At 41.4% G+C, this 23,897-nt stretch overlaps 2 protein-coding genes across 9 annotated transcripts in view; one reads left to right on the top strand and one right to left on the bottom strand.

Annotated features, from left to right (window-relative positions):
• Positions 1-18,439, bottom strand: part of IQSEC3 (IQ motif and Sec7 domain ArfGEF 3) — a 47,013-nt gene extending 28,574 nt beyond the window's left edge. For all 8 annotated transcript variants that reach the window (XM_056517822.1, XM_056517817.1, XM_056517818.1 and 5 more), the window contains exon 1: positions 18,302-18,439. In XM_056517822.1, coding sequence (XP_056373797.1) covers positions 18,302-18,396 — 95 coding nt within the window. In that variant the 5' untranslated portion in view covers positions 18,397-18,439. The remainder of the gene's footprint in view (positions 1-18,301) is intronic.
• Positions 8,673-23,897, top strand: part of WASHC1 (WASH complex subunit 1) — a 101,313-nt gene continuing 86,088 nt past the window's right edge. Inside the window, exon 1 of the mRNA XM_056517843.1 lies at positions 8,673-9,052. The gene's annotated coding sequence lies outside the window, so the exon portion shown is untranslated. The remainder of the gene's footprint in view (positions 9,053-23,897) is intronic.

Below are 23,897 nucleotides of genomic sequence, written 5' to 3'. Positions count from 1 at the left end.
ATAAACATTTACCTGACTAATCTGCTGTAATATATCTGTTATATTGTTGTATATAGGAGCAGTATTATAGTAGTTATATTCTAGTATATAGGAGCAGTATTATAGTAGTTATATTCTTGTATATAGGAGCAGTATTATAGTAGTTATATTCTTGTATATAGGAGCAGTATTATAGTAGTTATATTCTTGTATATAGGAGCAGTATTATAGTAGGTATATTCTTGTATATAGGAGCAGTATTATAGTAGTTATATTCTTGTATATAAGAGCAGTATTATAGTAGTTATATTCTTGTATATAGGAGCAGTATTATAGTAGTTATATTCTTGTATATAGGAGCAGTATTATAGTAGTTATATTCTTGTATATAGGAGAAGTATTATAGTAGTTATATTCTTGTATATAGGAGCAGTATTATAGTAGTTATATTCTTGTATATAGGAGCAGTATTATAGTAGTTATATTCTTGTATATAGGAGAAGTATTATAGTAGTTATATTCTTGTATATAGGAACAGTATTATAGCAGTTATATTCTGGACATTAGCTTAGAGAAGTTGTCTTTTCTCTTTGGCAGCTCATATCGTAGGCAGGAGGTAAAGTACTGGGGAAGGTATGTCATGTGATCTGTTCACTGCAGTGGCGATGTTAATATCCGTTGTGAGCGGAGTTGCTCTTTAAAGCAAAGTGACTGAAGTTTGCCCTGTACGCCACACAGACCTAAGCTTGGCATCCTGTATACAGCTAAGCAGCTGGCAGACTGCATTAGTGTTACATCTCAGAGCCTCGGGATACCAGGCGCAGGGGGTGGGGGTGGGGGTATATAAACGATAACTCTGAAGTCCTTGGTTTTTTGTGCCTAGGGACAGATCAGAATGAGACGGATTTGCTGACAGGGCAATGAGGCGGAAGGTAAAAATGCTAAAGTGAGAATGAGAGCGGGAGAAATAGGGAAGAGTCATAGGATGTCAAGAGCCGCGCTCATCTACGCTGTGTCATCCATGGTTTATACCCCAACGTGTCTGCGGATAGAGGTGGAGCTGTGACGCTTCTGTATAGACACCGATCGGCCAGAACATCAACCAGTGGAAGGTGATGGGAAGAACATAAATTACCTGGTGATAATGGATGGAGCTTGTTGTGGTCAAACATATATATTTACATATCATACAGGGTGACCTGTTCTTAAGGACAGAGTCAGAAGAGGACAAATGGGCAAGAGTAAGGATCTGAGAGGAGCATGGATGCCTTCTAGCCTGCTTGGTTTGATCCTACCAGAGCTGCAAAGTGCTGAAAAAAGTCACACAAGGCATCTGTAGACCAGTCAGAGTGTCTATGTTGACCCCTGGCCAACCTAGAGAGTGTCTACAATGGGCATGGAGCAGGAAAGATGGATGATGTCATCCATCATGTGGACGACAGAGTGTGTTTGTGTCACTTACCTGGGGAAGAGATGGCACCAGGATGCATTATGGGAAGAAGACTACGGGGGCAGTGAGTAGTAAGGGGAGGGGGGATACCTTTAGTCAAACCGCCCACCGGAAGTAAAGTGACAGGTGCCATGCCCACTTTTCTAGCAGAGCCTCACCAGGCCATGCCCCCTTCCCATCACTAGGCCACGACCCCTTCCCTGCATAGCTTCACCCCCCTTTCTCTCACATTGTCTCCTAAATGGTTGTGAATGTTTATATAGTGTGGGGGGCCCCCCCTCACACCAAGTAATATGTACCCCCTTCCCTGAATAGCTTCGCCCCCCCACCATACTCACTCACTCATGTAGTCTCCTAAATGGATGTGAATGTTTATAGTGTGGGGGCCCCCCACCCCGTTTAATATGTAAACATGTCCCGACAAGCCTGCATAGCAGAATGTCTTATAGTAAAAAATAAAAAAAAGACAGACAGTACTGTATCATTTTATTAAGCTTTATTAATAGAAGTAATCATATATTCAAACACGTTTCAAAGAATTGTTTCTACATTTATAGGGATAAATACAGTTTATATAGTTATTGAAACATTTATCAAAATATTTTTTTTTATAAAAAATAAGTACATGGTTAAGTACATTTTAGATATTGATACAGTCAATGAATAACTTTCAACATAGAGTAAAAATACATTAATATATTTATTTACAGGGTTAACCAAGCAGCTTGAAGTATAGGCAGTGTTCTTTTTTTAGGAAGCAGTCTTCCTTGTGTTATACCAGCCGGAGTTCGCCCCCCTTTCTCTCACATTCACTCACGTCATGTCTTATAGTAAAAAACAGACAGTAATGTATCATTTTATAAAGCTTTATTAATAGAAGGAATCATATATTCAAACACGTTTCAAAGAATCCTTTCTACATTTATAGGGATAAATACATTTTATATAGTTATTAAAACATATCAAAATAGTAACTCACAAAAAAATCAGCACATGCTGGTCATTTCTTTTGACTAACAGTGAAATACATTCCAGCTGTTAATTATAGCACGGGGCTCATAGTATAACAGCAATATGTCATGGTATACATGTCATAGTAAAAAGAATGGGCTGCAACGGTGGAGAAATTTCTTTAGGCCACAGAGAGGCAGTGATTATATCACATTATATAGAAACAGATGCACAGAATGTTATATAAATGTATAGCCCCATGTGAAAGCCTGCATAGCTTCGCCCCCCCCCCTTTCTCCCCCATTCACTGACGTTACACGTAGTGTCCTAAATGGAAGTGAATGTCAGTTAAATGCATTCCAGCTGTTTGAGCGTTTCTCCATTTGTAGGGATAAATTCATTTTATATCATTTTTGAAACATATATCAAACACATTTCATAGAATAAGATGTTTTCTTTTGTACATTTGTAAGGTTAAATACAATTTACAGGAATAAAGAGCTGTAGCAGAGTGAAAGGCATAAACGATAGCAGTATGTAATGATATGGATTCTAGTCTAACAGCTAAATTATTTTCATGTGTATATGGTAGATAAATATTGACATAGAAACTATTCTGCTAACATCTTTTCAGGTGATTTTTTTTTTTTTATCACAGAATACACTGAATAGTGTGTATATGTTAGATGTAAGTATTTATACCTCCTAATATTGTGACCCATTAGCCATAAAATTAATGACACTGCCAAATATTGTGTACCAGCAGCTATAATATTAATACTACGGCCTAATATTATGTCTAGAGATGAGCGAATTTACAGTAAATTCGATTCGTCACGAACTTCTCGGCTCGGCAGTTGATGACTTTTCCTGCGTAAATTAGTTCAGCCTTCAGGTGCTCCGGTGGGCTGGAAAAGGTGGAAAGAGTCTCCTAGGACTGTATCCACCTTTTCCAGCCCACCGGAGCACCGGAAAGCTGAACTAATTTATGCAGGAAAAGTCATCAACTGCCGAGCCGAGAAGTTCGTGACAAATCAAATTTACTGTAAGTTTGCTCATCTCTATTGATGACTTTTCCTGCATAAATTAGTTCAGCTTTCAGGTGCTCCAGTGGGATGGAAAAGGTGGATACAGTCCTAGGAGACTCTTTCCTAGGACTGTATCCACCTTTTCCAGCCCACCAGAGCACCTGAAGGCTGAACTAATTTACGCAGGATAAGTCATCAACTGCCGAGCCGAGAAGTTCGTGACGAATCAAATTTACTGTAAGTTCGCTCATCTCTAATTATGTCCCATCAGCCATAATATTAATACCACTGCCTAATATTGTGTCTCTAGGTGGAACTCGACGGCCTCTTGTCTTTCTTCAACCTTACAAACTGATACTATGTTTCCCTTTGGAGCATTCTGTGTTTTGTTTTCTTTCTTTGTAAACCATTATATTCTCATAGTTCACAACTTATAGTTACAGTTATTTTACACCGCTCTATAAGTGCTTTAGGTACTGTATACATGACAAAGATTCAGGAAAATATTACCCCCAATAATATACGGCGCAACCAGGTATTGTTTCAAATGTAAGGAAAAAATAATATATCCAATCATACAAATATCACTAACATATAAACTAAAAGAAAATTCTATTTTGATTATGTTATATAATTACAATACATAAATAATTAAATTTATTATCAGTGACAGCAATAATAACAGAACATGTATGAACACATAGTAAATACTAGGGTAGGTGTATTTTAGGCTTCTGAGTCAAAGTATTTACATGAACTGGTCCATCTTTAAGTACAGGCTGGGCCATTTATATGGATACACCTTAATAAAATGGGGATGGTTGGTGATATTAACTTCCTGTTTGTGGGGGGGAAACTTTTCAAGATGGGTGGGATTGCCAATGCAACCCTCTTCTTCCACTCTTCACACACGGATAGCAACACCGCAGGAGAAATGCTAGCACAGGCTTCCAGTAGCCGTAGTTTCAGGTGCTGCACATCTCTTATCTTCACAGCATAGACAATTGCCTTCAGATGACCCCAAAGATAAAGGTCTAAGGGGGTCAGATCGGGAGACCTTGGGGGGCCATTCAACTGGCCCACGATGACCAATCCACTTTCCAGGAAACTGTTCATCTAGGAATGCTCAGACCTGACACCCATAATGTGGTGGTCACCATCTTGCTGGAAAAACTCAGGGAACGTGCCAGCTTCAGTGCATAAAGAGGGAAACACATCATCATGTAGCAATTTCACATATCCAGTGGCCTACATGATGATGTCTATGCTGTGAAGATACGAGATGTGCAGCACCTGAAACAATGGATACCGGAAGCCTGTGCTAGCATTTCTCCTGCGGTGTATATAGGAGTATATAGCAGTATATAGAGAAGAGGGTTGCATTGACAATCCAACACAATGGGCAGCACATTGAACACATTTTATAAGTGGTCAGAAACTTGTAAATAACTCATGAAAGAATAAAGTTACGTTAAAACCAAGCACATCATTGTTTTTCTTGTGAAATTCCCAATAAGTTTGATGTGTCACATGACCCTCTTCCTATTGAAAAAACAAAAGTTTGATTCAAAATGGACGACTTCAAAATGGTCGCCATGATCACCACCCATCTTGAAGAGTCCCCCCCCCTCTCACATATACTAATGTGCCACAAACAGGAAGTTAATATCACCAACCATTCCCATTTTATTAAGGTGTATCCATATAAATGGCCCACCCTGTAGTATTTTCTTTTAGTTTGTATGTTAATAATGTGTATGATTGGATATATTTTTTTCCTTACATTTGGAACAATACCTGGTTGCAATGTATATTATTGGGAGTAATATTTTCCTGAAATTGTCATATATACAGTACCTAAAGCACTTATAAAGTGGTGCAAAATAACTGTAGATGTAAGTTGTGAACATTGAGAATACAAAACAAAACCCAGAATGCTCCAAAAGGGAAACATAGTAACAGTTTGTAAGGTTGAAAAAAGACAAGACAAGAGACCATCGAGTTCAACCTAGAAATACAATATTAGGCAGTGGTATTAATATTATGGCTGATGTGTCACAATATTAGGAGGTATAAATACTTTCATCTTACATATACACACTATTCAGTGTATTATGTGATTAAAAATTTCCTCAAAAGATGTTAGCAGAATAGTTTCTATGTCAATATTTATCTACCATCCATATAATTACATACAGCTATTGTTTATGCCCTTCACTGCTACAGCTCTTTATTTTATGGCTAATGGGTCACAATATTAGGAGGTATAAATACTTTCATCTTACATATACACACAATTCAGTGTATTATGTGATTAAAAATTGTCTCAAAAGATGTTAGCAGAATAGTTTCTATGTCAATATTTATCTACCATATACACATGAAAATAATTTAGCTGTTAGACTAGAATCCATATAATTACATACTGCTATCGTTTATGCCTTTCACTCTGCTACAGCTCTTTATTCCTGTAAATTGTATTTAACCTTACAAATGTACAAAAGAAAACATCTTATTCTATGAAATGTGTTTGATATGTTTCAAAAAACTATATAAAAATGTATTTATCCTTACAAATGGAGAAATGCTCAAACAGCTGGAATGCATTTAACTGACATTAAAGGGGTTATCCAGGAAAAAAAAATTTTTTTATATAAACTGGCTCCAGAAAGTTAAACAGATTTGTAAATTAATTCTATAAAAAAAATCTTAATCCTTTCAGTACTTATGATCTTCTGAAGTTAAGGTTGTTCTTTTCTGTCAAAGTGCTCTCTGATGACACATATCTTGGGAACCGCCCAGTTTAGAAGAGGTTTGCTATGGGGATTTGCTTCTAAACTGGGCAGTTCCCGAGACACGTGTCATCAGAGAGCACTTAGACATAAAAGAACAACCTTAACTTCAGAAGCTCATAAGTACTGAAAGGATTAAGATTTTTTTAAGAGAAGTAATTTACAAATCTGTTTAACTTTCTGGAGCCAGTTGATATATAAAAAAAAAAGTTTTTTCCTGGATAACCCCTTTTAACTTCCATTTAGGAAACTACTTGTAACGTCAGTGAATGTGGTAGAAAGGGGAGGCGAAGCTATGCAGGCTTTCACATGGGGCTATAAATTTATATAACATTTCTGTGAATCTGTTTCTATATAATGTGATATAATCACTGCCTCCCTGTGGCCTAAAGAAATTTCTCCCCCATTGCACCCCATCCTTTTTACTATAAAATGTATACCATGACATATTGCTGTTAATTATAGCACGGGGCTCATAGTATAACAACAGCTGGATTGTATTGAACTGTCAGTCAAAAGAAATGATCAGCTTGTGGCAATTTTTTGAGAGAGTTACTATTTTGATATATGTTTTAATAACTATATAAAATGTATTTATCCCTATAAATGTAGAAACTATTCTTTGAAACAATAAAATGATACATGACTGTGTTTTTTATTATGACATTCTTCTACGAAGACTTGTCGGCACATGTTTACATATTAGTCGGGGGGGCCTCACACTATAAACATTCACATCCATTTAGGAGACTACATGAGTGAATGTGAGAGAAGGGGGGGGTGAACTCCGGCTGGTATAACACAAAGAAGACGTCTTCCTAAAAAAAATAATAATAATAAATTAATAAAAACTGTGCCTATACTAAAGCTGCTTGGTTAACCCTGTAAATAAATGATACTAATGTATTTTTACTCTATGTTGAATGTTCTTCATTGACTGTATCAATATCTAAAATGTACTTAACCATGCACTTATTTTTTTAGAAAATATTTTGATATATGTTTCAATAACTATATAAACTGTATTTATCCCTATAAATGTAGAAACAATTCTTTGAAATGTGTTTGAATATATCATATTACTCGGTGTGAGGAGGGACCCCACACTATAAACATTCACCTCCATTTTGGAGACTACATGAGAGAAAGGGTGGCTAAGCTATGCAGGGAAGGGGGCGTGGCCTAGTGAGGCTCTGGTTGAAAAGGGGTGTGGCACCTGTCACTTTACTTCTGATGGGAAAGGTATCCCCCCTCACTACTGCAGTGTGATGGGCAGTGTTCTGCTGCAGACCTTGTATCCTAGCATCATGTGGATGTTACCGTGACACGTACCAACTACCTAACAATGGTACACACCAAGTCCCCCACCTTCATGGCAGCGGGGCCCCCTAATGGCAGAAGCTTCTATCAGCAGGATAATACCCCCCCCCCCAACTGCGCATCAGACATTGTTCAGGAATGAGGACCATGACAGATCAAGGTGGCGACTCGGCCTCCAGATTCCCCAGATCTCATCCGATCCATTATCTATGGAACGTGACGGAGAATCAAATCCGAATTACCCCCCCCCGCCCCCCATAAAATAAAATAAAAATACCGCCTGCTCTAGGATTTAGCAAGATCAAAAAAAAAAAAATATTTTGACCAGTAGAACATTCTAACATAAATGGCTCATATCTTAACAGATTTTCTACAAAACCCATGTAGTTGGACATCAATACAGCTTTGGATGTGACTGGAGTATAAACCATTGGTTTTTATGTCTGAGCAGTTTCTGTGTGATCTCTTTGCTATTCTCCCTGGCTAGGGAATAGTTAAAGCTCTTAGCGAATGAGAACTCGGGAGGAGTTATTTAAACCAGTGCTCTGCTACACTCGGTGCTGGTGATTTGTGTAATTTGACCATGTTTGCTTAATCATGCACCTTGTATTCATATTGTGATATTTCTGAGTTTTTTACCATGTTTACTAGTCCTGTTTATTATAGATTTTAGTCTGTTACATTTGTTGATTTTTAGGATTTTGTATGTCCGTTCTGCTTTAGCCTTGCCTGTGTTCACACTGCAAGTCTCGTTTTTATAATTCCTGTTCTGGTATCCTGGCTTTTCCATGTTGTTTGGAGTTTGGTTTTGTGGAGTCTGTTCAGACTCATCCATTTCTCAGTCTAGTGAGTGTATGATATTTTTGTTAAGTATATTTTTTACGCCCAAATCACTTTAGCGCAGGTAGGGACCTGCACCGTGGTTGTCGATCCGCCGTTTAAGGTGGATGGGCAAGTAGGCAGGAACAGAGCTTCTAGGGAGAGCTAAGAGAAAGAAAGAAAGAAAGAAAGAGAGAAAGAAAGAAAGAAAGAAAGAAAGAGAGGGAAAATAGATGTTTTTTCTAAATAAGTTTTCAAAGATATAAATATGTGTTTATAGATTTTATTTTTATATCGATATTGGCCACGTGTGAACACAGAACACAATGAGACATACACAATGCAGTTTCCATGCATACACAGAAGCAGATTTATTGAATATTATAGAATGATATAACATGAGTATAGATAACAATAAGAGTTCACAGCATCAGGCAGGTGCCAGAAAGCAAGCGTCATGTACATGTTATATTGTATATTCCATTATATATTATATCTGGTTAAAAGCGTTAGTAATTTAAGTAAAAGGGGTGGATTCCATTAATACTATTGCTTTATTGAAATCAAGCAGGCCTGGAGCTCATCTGAGATTATACAACTGGTTATAGACTCCCCCTGCAGTGGCCACTAGTGGTGGAATGGAGTATTACAGCAGCCTTTCAAATAAAGAACACACGCACGATCCCCAGACAGTCACTTGCTCTATACTCCAGGTGAGTAAGGGGACAATTGAACAATAACCAAACCCACGGACCTAAGAGGGGGCACGCATATTGGTCTTAACATAGGTCATGGTGTATGGTATCTGTAAGGTGGATACTGCAGTCACACCGATACTGAAAGCCAGTAGGCTTGAAATGCATTAAGTTTTAATCAACAGATTATTTTTTAACATACTTTAATAAAAGTGAAGTTTTAGGGGTGGGCGTTAATAGCGTTTGGTTATTGTTTTATCCCCAGACAGGCTAATTCTACCATCAGCAAAAAGTCTCTTTTTTTCTATGGTTTATAGAGGATATAACAATGTATATATGTATAAATAATACATTATATACATATACACACACACACACACACTAGATTATACATTTTTTATTTATTTATTCATCCATCGAGTCATATAGGCGTTAGGCCTCCCTCTAAAAACCATAGTTGAAGGATACTAATATACTGTATAATATATCTATATATAATGTCCCTCTAAGTGTTGGGTCTGGTACGGGGAATTTTGGAAAGTTGGGAGAGTACCAACATAGGTGCACTTAGCGTCAATTCGTGAACGACAATTTAGTACCCTTTACTGTACACAGCTTCAATTCAGAATTAAGCGTCTCCATGGTAACAGACTACAAACAAGTTGTCGGGATCCTTGGAGACACATAGGTGTGTACAAAAAGTGGTGGAAGAGGAAACTTTTTTTTTAAATTTTTTTTGGAGCAATATGCTAAATCATTCCGTGATCACATGACCCAGTGTGTCATCACCCCTAGAAATTGGGGGTATTTAAAAAAAAAAAAAAAAAAAAACTAGTGCAAGCTGAGATACATAGATCTTATCAAGCAGAGCATGCATGGTGAGAGCAGTAGCTTCAGTACCCCACCTGGCCTGCAGGTGGAGCTGTTGAAGCACTTTTCTGGCTTTTCTAATAATTTATGGTAGGCTACTCTAAGGCAGGGTGCGTATATGTAGCACAATATATTTTTTTTTTTATTATATATTAATATATTTAATATTAATATATTTAATATTAACACACACAGGGATATTTGGATTTCAGCACCGAAATAACAGCTGCCACATAATGCGACATCCATGAGTGACAGCAGAGCTGTGCACCCCCTAGAGCAGGATCAGACAGTAAATGGTTAACTACAACCTGAGTCTTACAGAAACCTGAGAAATTCTATAGAGAGGGCGCAGTCCCCGAGGTTGTCCTGTCTGTCGCTGCCCTATTTTCACTGCAGTATTGGCTTATAGCGGGGGCAGCCATTTTATGGGAGGAGCCAATATTCATGAGGAAAGCAGGAGTATGTCATAATGGCCTAGTCCTGATATCAACTCTTCTTCTGTAATACTGCCTCCTATGTAAAAGGTTATAAATACTACCGCCCCTCTGTGAGCAAGATTATAAGTACTATAATACTGCCCCCTATATACAAGAATATAACTACTATAATACTGCTCCTATATACAAGAATATAACTACTATAATACTGCCTCCTATATACAAGAATATAACTACTATAATACTGCTCCTACATGCAAGAATATAACTACTATAATACTGCTCCTATATACAAGAATATAACTACTATAATACTGCTCCTATATACAAGAATATAACTACTATAATACTGCTCCTATATACAACAATATAACTACTATAATACTGCTCCTACATGCAAGAATAGAACTACAATTATACTGCTCCTATTTAAAACATTATTATTATAATACTGTACTATGTACAAGAAAATAATTACTATACTACTGTCCCTATGGAGAATATAACTACTATAATACTGCCCTCTGTGGAAAAGAATATTACTATTATAATACTGCTCCTATATAAAAGAATATAACTATTATAATACTGCTCCTATACAAAAGAATATAACTACTATAATACTGCCCCCTAATGAAAAGATTTGTGTGAAAAGGAAGCCTTCTGACTGGAGATTCTTTGGTTGGGCAAATTTCTCGTGAATATTGGTCCATCAGAAAACAGCTCCCCCCATGTTGTAGGTTCACGCCCTCCTGTATAATGGTTCCACCACTTTTTCATCAGTCAATCCATAAATACGGGGGGTTCTGATGGTCTGTAGAATAATAAAATGCTCTTAACATAATGCTCTGCAGGTCTCTGTCCTAATGGGTTGGAGGCACAAGCACTGCAGAGGGTCCTGATCCGGGCGAGGGCTATGTGAGCAGACGCCTTGACACGAAGCTCCGCTCACACCCCTGGGGGTCAGCGTCCCTGGGAGTGGGGGTCCAATGGGGGACGTCACTGTCTGGGCCTGTGCAATGACAAACAGCAGCATGTTAGGGGAATTCAGAGAAGAAGAAGAAAAATGAAAAAATACTGCAGGTATCTGTCCTGGAAACTCAGCAACCGTTAACATGCTGTTGTTTGTCAGTCCAACCGAGGGGTTGTGGTCTCCAGGGGGCAAATACACGACCCTGGGGTACAGAGGTGAAGGAATAAATACAGCAGAACAATGACATGATCTACAACCATGACCATATCTAAAAAAGGAAACTGCCCCATGTACAAAAATATAACTACTATAATACTGCCTCCTATATACAAGAATATAACTACTATAATGCTGCTCCTATATACAAGAATATAACTATTATAATACTGCTCCTATATACAAGAATATAACTACTATAATACTGCTCCCTATATACAAGAATATAACTACTATAATACTGCCTCCTATATACAAGAATATAACTACCATAATACTGCTCCTATATACAAGAATATAACTACCATAATACTGCTCCGATACACAAGAATATAACTACCATAATACTGCTCCTATACACAAGAATATAACTACCATAATACTGCTCCTATATACAAGAATATAACTACTATAATACTGCTCCTATATACAAGAATATAACTACTATAATACTGCTCCTATATACAAGAATATAACTACTATAATACTGCTCCTATATACAAGAATATAACTACTATAATACTGCTCCTATATACAAGAATATAACTACTATAATACTGCTCCTATATACAAGAATATAACTACTATAATACTGCTCCTATATACAAGAATATAACTACTATAATACTGCTCCTATATACAAGAATATAACTCCTATAATACTGCGCCTATATACAAGAATATAACTACTATAATACTGCCTCCTATATACAAGAATATAACTACTATAATACTGCTCCTATATACAAGAATATAACTACTATAATACTGCTCCTATATACAAGAATATAACTACTATAATACTGCTCCTATATACAAGAATATAACTCCTATAATACTGCTCCTATATACAAGAATATAACTACTATAATACTGCTCATATATACAAGAATATAACTACTATAATACTGCCTCCTATAGCATAATGGCCTATATACAGCATCATGATATGGATGTCAGCTATAAATAGATCTGTTATAATAAGGGGTGAATTGCGCAGAACAGATGGTCTGGGGGGGGGGGGAATGGAATATATCAGTTTACGGTGAGAACAATTCTACGAGAATTAAAAAAAAGAAAAAGGCAGTGAGAAGAGAGGGTGCGGGATGGAAGACTGTGCTGTGCGGGGGTGATTTGCTCTTTTCTATATCTATGAATTCAAGTTGATGTCAGACGTGACTGGCGCAGGACGATCATCGCACATCAGACTTTTCTGCATTTTAAAAAGCAAATATTTTTAGGTTGTTTTGTGTAGAAGGGAACGAGCTCTGAGTGATGTCACCGCCACCCAGAGAATTTCCGAACAGGATCATTGGAGACATCACTAGAAGCTGTCTCTTCCCTGGCCCGTCACATGGGGCAGACCACACCCCTGGCCCGTCACATGGGGCCGACCACTCCCCTAGCCCGTCACATGGGGCCGACCACTCCCCTAGCCCGTCACATGGGGCCGACCACTCCCCTGGCCCGTCACATGGGGCCGACCACACCCCTGGGCCGTCACATGGGGCCGACCACACCCCTGGCCCGTCACATGGGGCCGACCACTCCCCTGGCCCGTCACATGGGGCCGACCACTCCCCTGGGCCGTCACATGGGGCCGACCACTCCCCTGGGCCGTCACATGGGGCCGACCACTCCCCTGGGCCGTCACATGGGGCCGACCACTCCCCTGGGCCGTCACATGGGGCCGACCACTCCCCTGGGCCGTCACATGGGGCCGACCACTCCCCTGGGCCGTCACATGGGGCCGACCACTCCCCTGGGCCGTCACATGGGGCCGACCACTCCCCTGGGCCGTCACATGGGGCCGACCACTCCCCTGGGCCATCACATGGGGCCGACCACTCCCCTGGGCCATCACATGGGGCCGACCACTCCCCTGGGCCATCACATGGGGCCGACCACTCCCCTGGGCCATCACATGGGGCCGACCACTCCCCTGGGCCATCACATGGGGCCGACCACTCCCCTGGGCTATCACATGGGGCCGACCACTCCCCTGGGCCATCACATGGCGCAAACTTCACCCCTGACTATCATATGGGGCAAACTCCACCGCTGGCTCATCACATGGGGCAGTCTCTTTCCCTAGCACATCACTCGAGGCCATCTCTTCCCCTGGCACATCACTCGGGCTGTCTCTTCCCCTGGCACATCACTCGGGCTGTCTCTTCCCCTGGCACATCAGAGCTCTCTTCCCCTGGTACATCAAATTGGGGCTGTCTCTTTCCCTGGTACATGACTCACAGCTGTCTCTTCCCCAGATCACTCGGAGCTGTCTCTTCCCCTGGCACATCACTCAGAGCTCTCTCTTCCCCCAGCACATCACTCAGAGCTCTCTCTTCCCCTGGCACATCACTCAGGTCTCTCTCTTCCCCTGGCACATCACTCAGGGCTCTCTCTTCCCCTGGCACATCACTCAGGGCTCTCTCTTCCCCTGGCACATCACTCAGGGCTCTCTCTTCCCCTGGCACATCACTCAGGGCTCTCTCTTCCCCTGGCACATCACTCAGGGCTCTCTCTTCCCCTGGCACATTACTCGGGCTGTCTCTTCCCCTGGCACATCACTCGGGCTCTCTCTTCCCCTGGCACATCACTCGAGCTGGCTCTTCCCCTGGCACATCACTCGAGCTGGCTCTTCCCCTGGCACATCACTCGGGGCTGTCTCGTCCCCTGGCACATCACTCGGGCTGTCTCATCCCCTGGCACATCACTCGGGCTGTCTCGTCCCCTGGGACATCACTCGGGCTGTCTCGTCCCCTGGGACATCACTCGGGCTGTCTCGTCCCCTGGGACATCACTCAGGCTGTCTTGTCCCCTGGCACATCACTTGGGCTGTCTCTTCTCCTGGCACATCACTCGGGGCTGTCTCGTCCCCTGGCACATCACTCGGGGCTGTCTCGTCCCCTGGCACATCACTCAGGCTGTCTTGTCCCCTGGCACATCACTTGAGCTGTCTCTTCTCCTGGCACATCACTCGGGCTGTCTCTTCCCCTGGCACAAAACTCAGAGCGGTTTCTTCCGCTTGCACATCACTCAGGGCTGTCTCTTCCCCCGGCACATCACTCAGGCTGTCTCTTCTCCTGGCACATCACTCGGGCTGTCTCGTCCCCTGGCACATCACTCGGGGCTGTCTCGTCCCCTGGCACATCACTCGGGGCTGTCTCGTCCCCTGGCACATCACTCGGGGCTGTCTCGTCCCCTGGCACATCACTCGGGCTGTCTCGTCCCCTGGCACATCACTCAGGCTGTCTTGTCCCCTGGCACATCACTTGAGCTGTCTTGTCCCCTGGCACATCACTTGAGCTGTCTCTTCTCCTGGCACATCACTCGGGCTGTCTCTTCCCCTGGCACAAAACTCAGGCTGTCTCTTCTCCTGGCACATCACTCGGGGCTGTCTCTTCCCCCGGCACATCACTCAGGCTGTCTCTTCTCCTGGCACATCACTCGGGCTGTCTCGTCCCCTGGCACATCACTCGGGGCTGTCTCGTCCCCTGGCACATCACTCGGGGCTGTCTCGTCCCCTGGCACATCACTCGGGGCTGTCTCGTCCCCTGGCACATCACTCGGGGCTGTCTCGTCCCCTGGCACATCACTCGGGGCTGTCTCGTCCCCTGGCACATCACTCGGGCTGTCTTGTCCCCTGGCACATCACTTGGGCTGTCTCTTCTCCTGGCACATCACTCGGGCTGTCTCTTCCCCTGGCACAAAACTCAGAGCGGTTTCTTCCGCTTGCACATCACTCGGGGCTGTCTCTTCCCCCGGCACATCACTCGGGCTGTCTCGTCCCCTGGCACATCACTCGGGCTGTCTCGTCCCCTGGCACATCACTCGGGCTGTCTCGTCCCCTGGCACATCACTCGGGCTGTCTCTTCTCCTGGCACATAACTCGGGCTGTCTCTTCCCCTGGCACAGTACTCAGAGCTGTTTCTTCCGCTTGCACATCACTCGGGGCTGTCTCTTCCCCCGGCACATCACTCTCGTCCTCAGGCACATCACTTTGGGCTCTCGGATCCCACCAGGTGTTGTTAGAAGACTCTCCAGAGAATATTTAATGCTTCGCTCCTGCAGCTTTTTCCAGTTTAATTACACGATAAAGACGGAAAATCAACTTTAATTTTATGCAGCGGAAGCCGAGCGAACGGCGGCGAATTAACCCCGTCCTCCTCGCTCGCAAACACAAAGATCTACGACAACACGGGTTGGAATAGGCAAATGCTGTACCCCTCACCCAACCATGAATAATGAGGGTAAAGGCCATTCCCAGCAAACCTGGTGCCCCCTGTGACAGTGTAGAGATATCGGACCCCCAGGAACACGTCGGGGGCATAACACCCCCCACGTGCTCCCAGGGGTCAGATATCTCTACACTATGAGATTACACTCCAATTATCTGAACTCTCTCATAGTGTAGAGATATCGGACCCCAAGGAACACGTCGGGGGCGTAACACCCCCCACGTGCTCCCAGGGGTCCGATATCTCTACACTATGAGATTACACTCCAATTATCTGAACTCTCATAGTGTAGAGATATCAGACCCCCGGGAACAGGTCGGGGGCGTAACGCCCCCGACCTGTTCCTGGGGGTCTGATATTTTTACATTATTAGATGGTTCAAATGATTGGAGTGTAAGGGACAGAGATACAAGTAGGAAAATCCTTCCGCGAGCAGCAAAATGACTATACGGGAAATTCATGGCCGACTACGAGGCAAAAATAGAAAGTTGGACGTGATAAGAAAAAAACGGTTGCCAACTAGATGTATAGAATGATGACAGCCACGCAGAGTATTTCAGGAACGGAGCGTGCAGATCATGCACAAAGTCATAGGCTGAGAGTTACATCGTGAAGTCATAGGGTCCCGAGCTGATCCTGTGGGGGATCTGAGCATCATGTGATGGGTTGTGTATTCACACCTTATAGCACCGCCATTTTGTTCCTTTTTGCTATACCGTAGATGAGGACAACCAACATTAACGCGGGTACTGGGGGAGGGGGTGAAGGGGTCATCCAAGGCGAATCACCATCCAATCACTAGGATCAGCTGGAGGAACCTGGTCTGATTCCCACCCAGTGACTCCCGCAGCAAAACAACTACTAGGAGCCCAACCAGTGTCACGATGTGGAGTGGGGTGGTGCCTAGAAGTGAAGACAACCCAGGAGCGTTAAGTATACATTTTTCCTTTTTTGTCTGGTCTGGAGCCAGAATTCATTTTAGGGGTCTGGTCTGGAACCTCAATTAATTTTAGGGGTCTGAATTAATGTTAGGGGGTCTGGTATGGAGCCTGAATTCAGTTTAGGGGTCTGGTATGGAGCCTGAATTCAGTTTAGGGGTCTGGTCTGGAGCCTGAATTCAGTTTAGGGGTCTGGTCTGGAGCCTGAATTCAGTTTAGGGGTCTGGTCTGGAGCCTGAATTCAGTTTAGGGGTCTGGTCTGGAGCCTGAATTCAGTTTAGGGGTCTGGTCTGGAGCCGGAATTCAGTTTAGGGGTCTGGTCTGGAGCCTGAATTCAGTTTAGGGGTCTGGTCTGGAGCCTGAATTCAGTTTAGGGGTCTTGTCTGGAGCCTGAATTCAGTTTAGGGGTCTTGTCTGGAACTTGAATTTTTAGGGGTCTGATCTGGGGTTTGAATTAATTTTAGGGGTCTAGTCTGGAACCTGAATTAATTTAAGGGGTTTGATCTGGGGTCTGAATTTATTTTAGGGGGTCTGAATTTATTTTTAGGGGTCCGGTCTGGAACCTGAATTTTAGGGGTCTAGTCTTGGGTCTGAAATCATTTTAGGGGTATGGTATGGAACCCAAATTAATTTTAGGGGTCTGGTCAGGGGTCTGAAACAATTTTAGGGTCTGGTCTAAGCTTAAATAAATATTAGGGTTGTGGTTAGGGGATCTGAACTTATTTGACTGTTTTTGGTTTGGAACCTGAGGGGTCTGGTTTGGAACCTGAATTAATTTAAGGAGTCAGGCCTGGGGTCTGATTCGTTTTAGGGGGTCTGGTCTGTAATCTGATTCAGTTTAGGAACTGTTCTAAGGCTTCAAAAATGTTAGGATTGTGAATAAAGGATTTAAATTAATTTTACTGGTCTGGCATATGAATTTATTGCAAGGGTCAGGTCTGGGGTACCATTTAATTTTAAGCACCTGGTCTGGGATATAGGACAACTACGGGCCTCGTCTGGGATATGGAACAACTATTGGCCTGGTCTGGGAAAAAAATAAATTTTAGGGCTCTGGTCTGGGGTGTAAAGGTGTTTTGAGGTCGGGGATGTCAATTTTGGGATCTGGTCTGGCTTTCCCCACATAAAAAAATAAAAATAAATTCACATTAATGTCTTTCCTGTTCCTGATCCCCTGGGACTTTTACCTGACTGTGGACACAGGACCTTTACTAAAACTATGCGAGTACATGGTTTTTGTTTAAACCATGTCATCTATAATAGAAAAAAAAACAAAAAAACACCAAAAAAAAAACAAAAACACAACAACTTTGCATTTAGTCTTAATGAAAAACATCTACCCTTTAGTGTATACAGAATCAATGCAGACCTATGTGTCTCCATGGTTACAGACTACAAACAAACCCCGCGTAGTCTGATTCTACAGTCATGGCAGGCTTTGCATTAAAGGAGTACTCCGGAATATAAAAATGTATCCCCCATCCTTCGGATGGGGGATACATTTTTATATCCCGGAGTACTCCTTTAAGACGGGGTATTTAGACCTGGGTTGGAGATAACATGGGCCTGTGGTCCCGCGGGGGTCTTACCTGGGTGGAGATGGCTTCTCTGCGTCCGCGACGGGGCAGCAGAACTGGTGCAAAACCGTCTCATTCCTAGAAAGAGAAAGAAATAATGTAGTCATATGGTGTAGCCATGTCTACAAAACAAGCCTACCCCCTCCCACTGCCATAGCGCTGAAATCCTCTGTGCCACTTGGGCACCTGTCACTTTCCTCGTAACACCGCACTTCCTCAATAAACCTCACATAATCACCCTGCTCCTGAAATCCTCTGTGCTTCCGTAAACCGCCAAATATGTAGAATACGTTGCATTTGCCAATTTTAACCCCCTTATTCCAGGCAAAAACTTTTTTTTATATATCAACTGGCTCCGGAAAGTTACACCTAGGAAATCGTGACCATAATATAATACATTATAACCTGTTCTCCAATAAGGGAATCTCTCGAGGGGCCACAAAAACAACGAACTTTAGGAAGGCAAAGTTCGATCAACTCAGAGAAGCCCTTAAGAATATAAATTAGGATAATGTCCTCAAAACAAGAATACTGACACTAAATGGGAGACTTAAGAATATTTTTAAATTCTCACTGTAAGATGTATATACCTCATGGGAATAAAAGGGTCAGGAATAAAAGAAAACCCAATATGGATGAATAAGAACGTTAAGGGGGCAATAAATGACAAAAATAAAGCATTTAAACTACTAAAACAGGACGGCAGTGAAGAAGCATTAAAAAGCTATAGAGAAAAATGTAAAAATATGTATAAAACTGATAAAGGCCACAAAAATAGAGACAGAAAGACTCATTGCCAAAGAGAGTAAAACTAACCCCAAAATGTTCTTTAACTATATAAAATAGCAAAAAGGTCAAAAATGAAAGTGTTGGCACTTTAAAAAATGAGGAGGAAGAAATTATAGACGGGGATCAGGAAAAAGCAAATATATTAAACAAATTCTTCTCCACTGTATTCACCGAGGAAAATGAAATGCAGCAAGATAAGGTAAACTCCCCAGTACAGGTCACCTGTTAACCCAGGAAGAAGTACAGGTCACCTGTCTAACCCAGGAAGAAGTACAGTGCCGCCTCCAAAAAAAAAAAAAAAAAAAAATAGACAAATCACCAGGTCCAGATGGCATTCACCCCCGTGTTCTAAAGGAATTAAGTAACGTAATAGACAGACCCCTATTTTTAATATTCAGGGACTCTATAGTAACAGGGACTGTTCCCCAGGACTAGCGCATGGCAAATGTGGTGCCAATATTTAAAAAGGGGCCAAAATAGACCTGGGAATTATAGACCTGTTAGTTTAACCTCTGTTGTATGTAAATTGTTTGAGGGTTTTCTAAGAGATACTATTTTGGAGTATCTTAACCCCTTTACTCAACAGCCTGTTTTGGCCTCAATGACCAAGGCCTTTTTTTCAAATCTGACATGTGTCTCTTTATGTGGTAATAACTCTGGAATGCTTTTACTTATCAATCCAATTCCGAGATTGTTTTTTCGTGACATATTGTACTTTACATTAGTGGTAAATTTTGATTGATATATTCAGCGTTTTTTGTAAAAAAAATGAAAAATTTGGCAAAAAAATGAAAAATTTGCATTTTTCTAGACTTTACATTTTATGCTTGTACCATAAATAGTCATATCGCACCAAATTAATGATTAATTCACATCTGCAATATGTCTACTTTATGTTCCCATCATTTGATAAACATTATTTTACTTTTTTAGAATGTTAGAGGGTTTATAAGTTTAGCAGCAATTTTCCAGATTTTCAAGAAAATTTCAAAATCTGATTTTTCAGGGACCAGTTCAGTTCTGAAGTGGAATTGAGGGGCCTGAATGTTAGATACCCCCATAAATCACCCCATTTTATAACCTGCACCCCTTAAAGTAGTCAGAATGACATTAAAGAAGTTTATTAACCCTTTCGGTGCTTCACAGAAATGAAAGCAAAGTGGAGGCTGAATTTAAAAATTTCATTTTTTTTGCAGATTTTTCATTTTTATCCATTTTTTTCTGTAACACAATAGGTGTTGACAAAGAAATAAAACTCAAGATTTATTCCCTGAATTCTGACGTTTTTAGAAATATTCCATATGTGGGCCTCGCTTTATATAGATCTGACAGTGCACAGTACTACTGCTTGTATAGATGTGACAGTGCACAGTACTACTGCTTGTATAGATGTGACAGTGCACAGTACTACTGCTTTATATAGATGTGACAGTGCACAGTACTACTGCTTTATATAGATGTGACAGTGCACAGTACTACTGCTTTATATAGATGTGACAGTGCACAGTACTACTGCTTATAGATAGTGACAGTGCACAGTACTACTGCTTTATATAGATGTGACAGTGCACAGTACTACTGCTTTATATAGATGTGACAGTGCACAGTACTACTGCTTATATAGATGTAACAGTGCGGTACTACTGCTTTATATAGATGTGACAGTGCACAGTACTACTGCTTTATATAGATGTGACAGTGCACAGTACTACTGCTTATATAGATGTGACAGTGCGCAGTACTACTGCTTTATATAGATGTGACAGTGCACAGTACTACTGCTTTATATAGATCTGACAGTGCACAGTACTACTGCTTGTATAGATGTGACAGTGCACAGTACTACTGCTTGTATAGATGTGACAGTGCGCAGTACTACTGCTTGTATAGATGTGACAGTGCACAGTACTACTGCTTGTATAGATGTGACAGTGCGCAGTACTGCTGCTTTATATAGATGTGACAGTGCACAGTACTACTGCTTTATATAGATGTGACAGTGCACAGTACTACTGCTTATATAGATGTGAAAGTGCACAGTACTACTGCTTTATATAGATGCGACAGTGCACAGTACTACTGCTTATATAGATGTGACAGTGCACAGTACTACTGCTTGTATAGATGTGACAGTGCACAGTACTACTGCTTTATATAGATGTGACAGTGCACAGTACTACTGCTTTATATAGATGTGACAGTGCACAGTACTACTGCTTTATATAGATGTGACAGTGCACAGTACTACTGCTTATAGATAGTGACAGTGCACAGTACTACTGCTTTATATAGATGTGACAGTGCACAGTACTACTGCTTTATATAGATGTGACGATGCGCAGTACTACTGCTTGTATAGATGTGACAGTGCACAGTACTACTGCTTTATATAGATGTGACAGTGCACAGTACTACTGCTTATATAGATGTGACAGTGCACAGTACTACTGCTTGTATAGATGTGACAGTGCACAGTACTACTGCTTGTATAAATGTGACAGTGCACAGTACTACTGCTTATATAGATGTGACAGTGCACAGTACTACTGCTTATATAGATGTGACAGTGCACAGTACTACTGCTTATAGGTGGTGAGAGTGCACAGTACTACTGCTTGTATAGATGTGACAGTGCACAGTACTACTGCTTGTATAGATGTGACAGTGCACAGTACTACTGCTTTATATAGATGTGACAGTGCACAGTACTACTGCTTATATAGATGTAACAGTGCACAGTACTACTGCTTATATAGATGTGACAGTGCACAGTACTACTGCTTATAGGTGGTGACAGTGCACAGTACTACTGCTTTATATAGATGTGACAGTGCACAGTACTACTGCTTTATATAGATGTGACAGTTCACAGTACTACTGCTTGTATAGATGTGACAGTGCACAGTACTACTGCTTGTATAGATGTGACAGTGCACAGTACTACTGCTTTATATAGATGTGACAGTGCACAGTACTACTGCTTATATAGATGTGACAGTGCACAGTACTACTGCTTATATAGATGTGACAGTGAACAGTACTACTGCTTATATAGATGTGACAGTGCACAATACTACTGCTTATAGGTGGTGAGAGTGCACAGTACTACTGCTTTATATAGATGTGACAGTGCATAGTACTACTGCTTTATATAGATGTGACAGTGCACAGCACTACTGCTTGTATAGATGTGACAGTGCACAGTACTACTGCTTGTATAGATGTGACAGTGCACAGTACTACTGCTTTATATAGATGTGACAGTGCACAGTACTACTGCTTATATAGATGTGACAGTGCACAGTACTACTGCTTATATAGATGTGACAGTGCACAGTACTACTGCTTATAGGTGGTGAGAGTGCACAGTACTACTGCTTTATATAGATGTGACAGTGCGCAGTACTACTGCTTATAGGTGGTGACAGTGCACAGTACTACTGCTTTATATAGATGTGACAGTGCACAGTACTACTGCTTTATATAGATGTGACAGTGCACAGTACTACTGCTTGTATAGATGTGACAGTGCACAGTACTACTGCTTTATATAGATGTGACAGTGCACAGTACTACTGCTTATATAGATGTGACAGTGCACAGTACTACTGCTTGTATAAATGTGACAGTGCACAGTACTACTGCTTATATAGATGTGACAGTGCATAGTACTACTGCTTATATAGATGTGACAGTGCACAGTACTACTGCTTATATAGATGTGACAGTGCACAGTACTACTGCTTATATAGATGTGACAGTGCACAGTACTACTGCTTATAGGTGGTGAGAGTGCACAGTACTACTGCTTTATATAGATGTGACAGTGCGCAGTACTACTGCTTATAGGTGGTGACAGTGCACAGTACTACTGCTTTATATAGATGTGACAGTGCACAGTACTACTGCTTTATATAGATGTGACAGTGCACAGTACTACTGCTTATATAGATGTGACAGTGCACAGTACTACTGCTTATATAGATGTGACAGTGCACAGTACTACTGCTTATATAGATGTGACAGTGCACAGTACTACTGCTTGTATAAATGTGACAATGCACAGTACTACTGCTTATATAGATGTGACAGTGCACAGTACTACTGCTTATATAGATGTGACAGTGCGCAGTACTACTGCTTTATATAGATGTGACAGTGCACAGTACTACTGCTTTATATAGATCTGACAGTGCACAGTACTACTGCTTATATAGATGTGACAGTGCACAGTACTACTGCTTATATAGATGTGACAGTGCACAGTACTACTGCTTGTATAGATGTGACAGTGCACAGTACTACTGCTTATATAGATGTGACAGTGCATAGTACTACTGCTTATATAGATGTGACAGTGCACAGTACTACTGCTTATATAGATGTAACAGTGCGGTACTACTGCTTTATATAGATGTGACAGTGCACAGTACTACTGCTTTATATAGATGTGACAGTGCACAGTACTACTGCTTATATAGATGTGACAGTGCGCAGTACTACTGCTTTATATAGATGTGACAGTGCACAGTACTACTGCTTTATATAGATCTGACAGTGCACAGTACTACTGCTTGTATAGATGTGACAGTGCACAGTACTACTGCTTGTATAGATGTGACAGTGCGCAGTACTACTGCTTGTATAGATGTGACAGTGCACAGTACTACTGCTTGTATAGATGTGACAGTGCGCAGTACTGCTGCTTTATATAGATGTGACAGTGCACAGTACTACTGCTTTATATAGATGTGACAGTGCACAGTACTACTGCTTATATAGATGTGAAAGTGCACAGTACTACTGCTTATATAGATGT

The sequence above is a fragment of the Hyla sarda genome, chromosome 4, assembly GCF_029499605.1.
Source record: "Hyla sarda isolate aHylSar1 chromosome 4, aHylSar1.hap1, whole genome shotgun sequence".
Classification (NCBI taxonomy): domain Eukaryota; kingdom Metazoa; phylum Chordata; class Amphibia; order Anura; family Hylidae; genus Hyla; species Hyla sarda.
The sequence above is the reverse complement of the archived record's forward strand: the minus strand, read 5'-3'. Positions and strand labels throughout refer to the sequence as shown.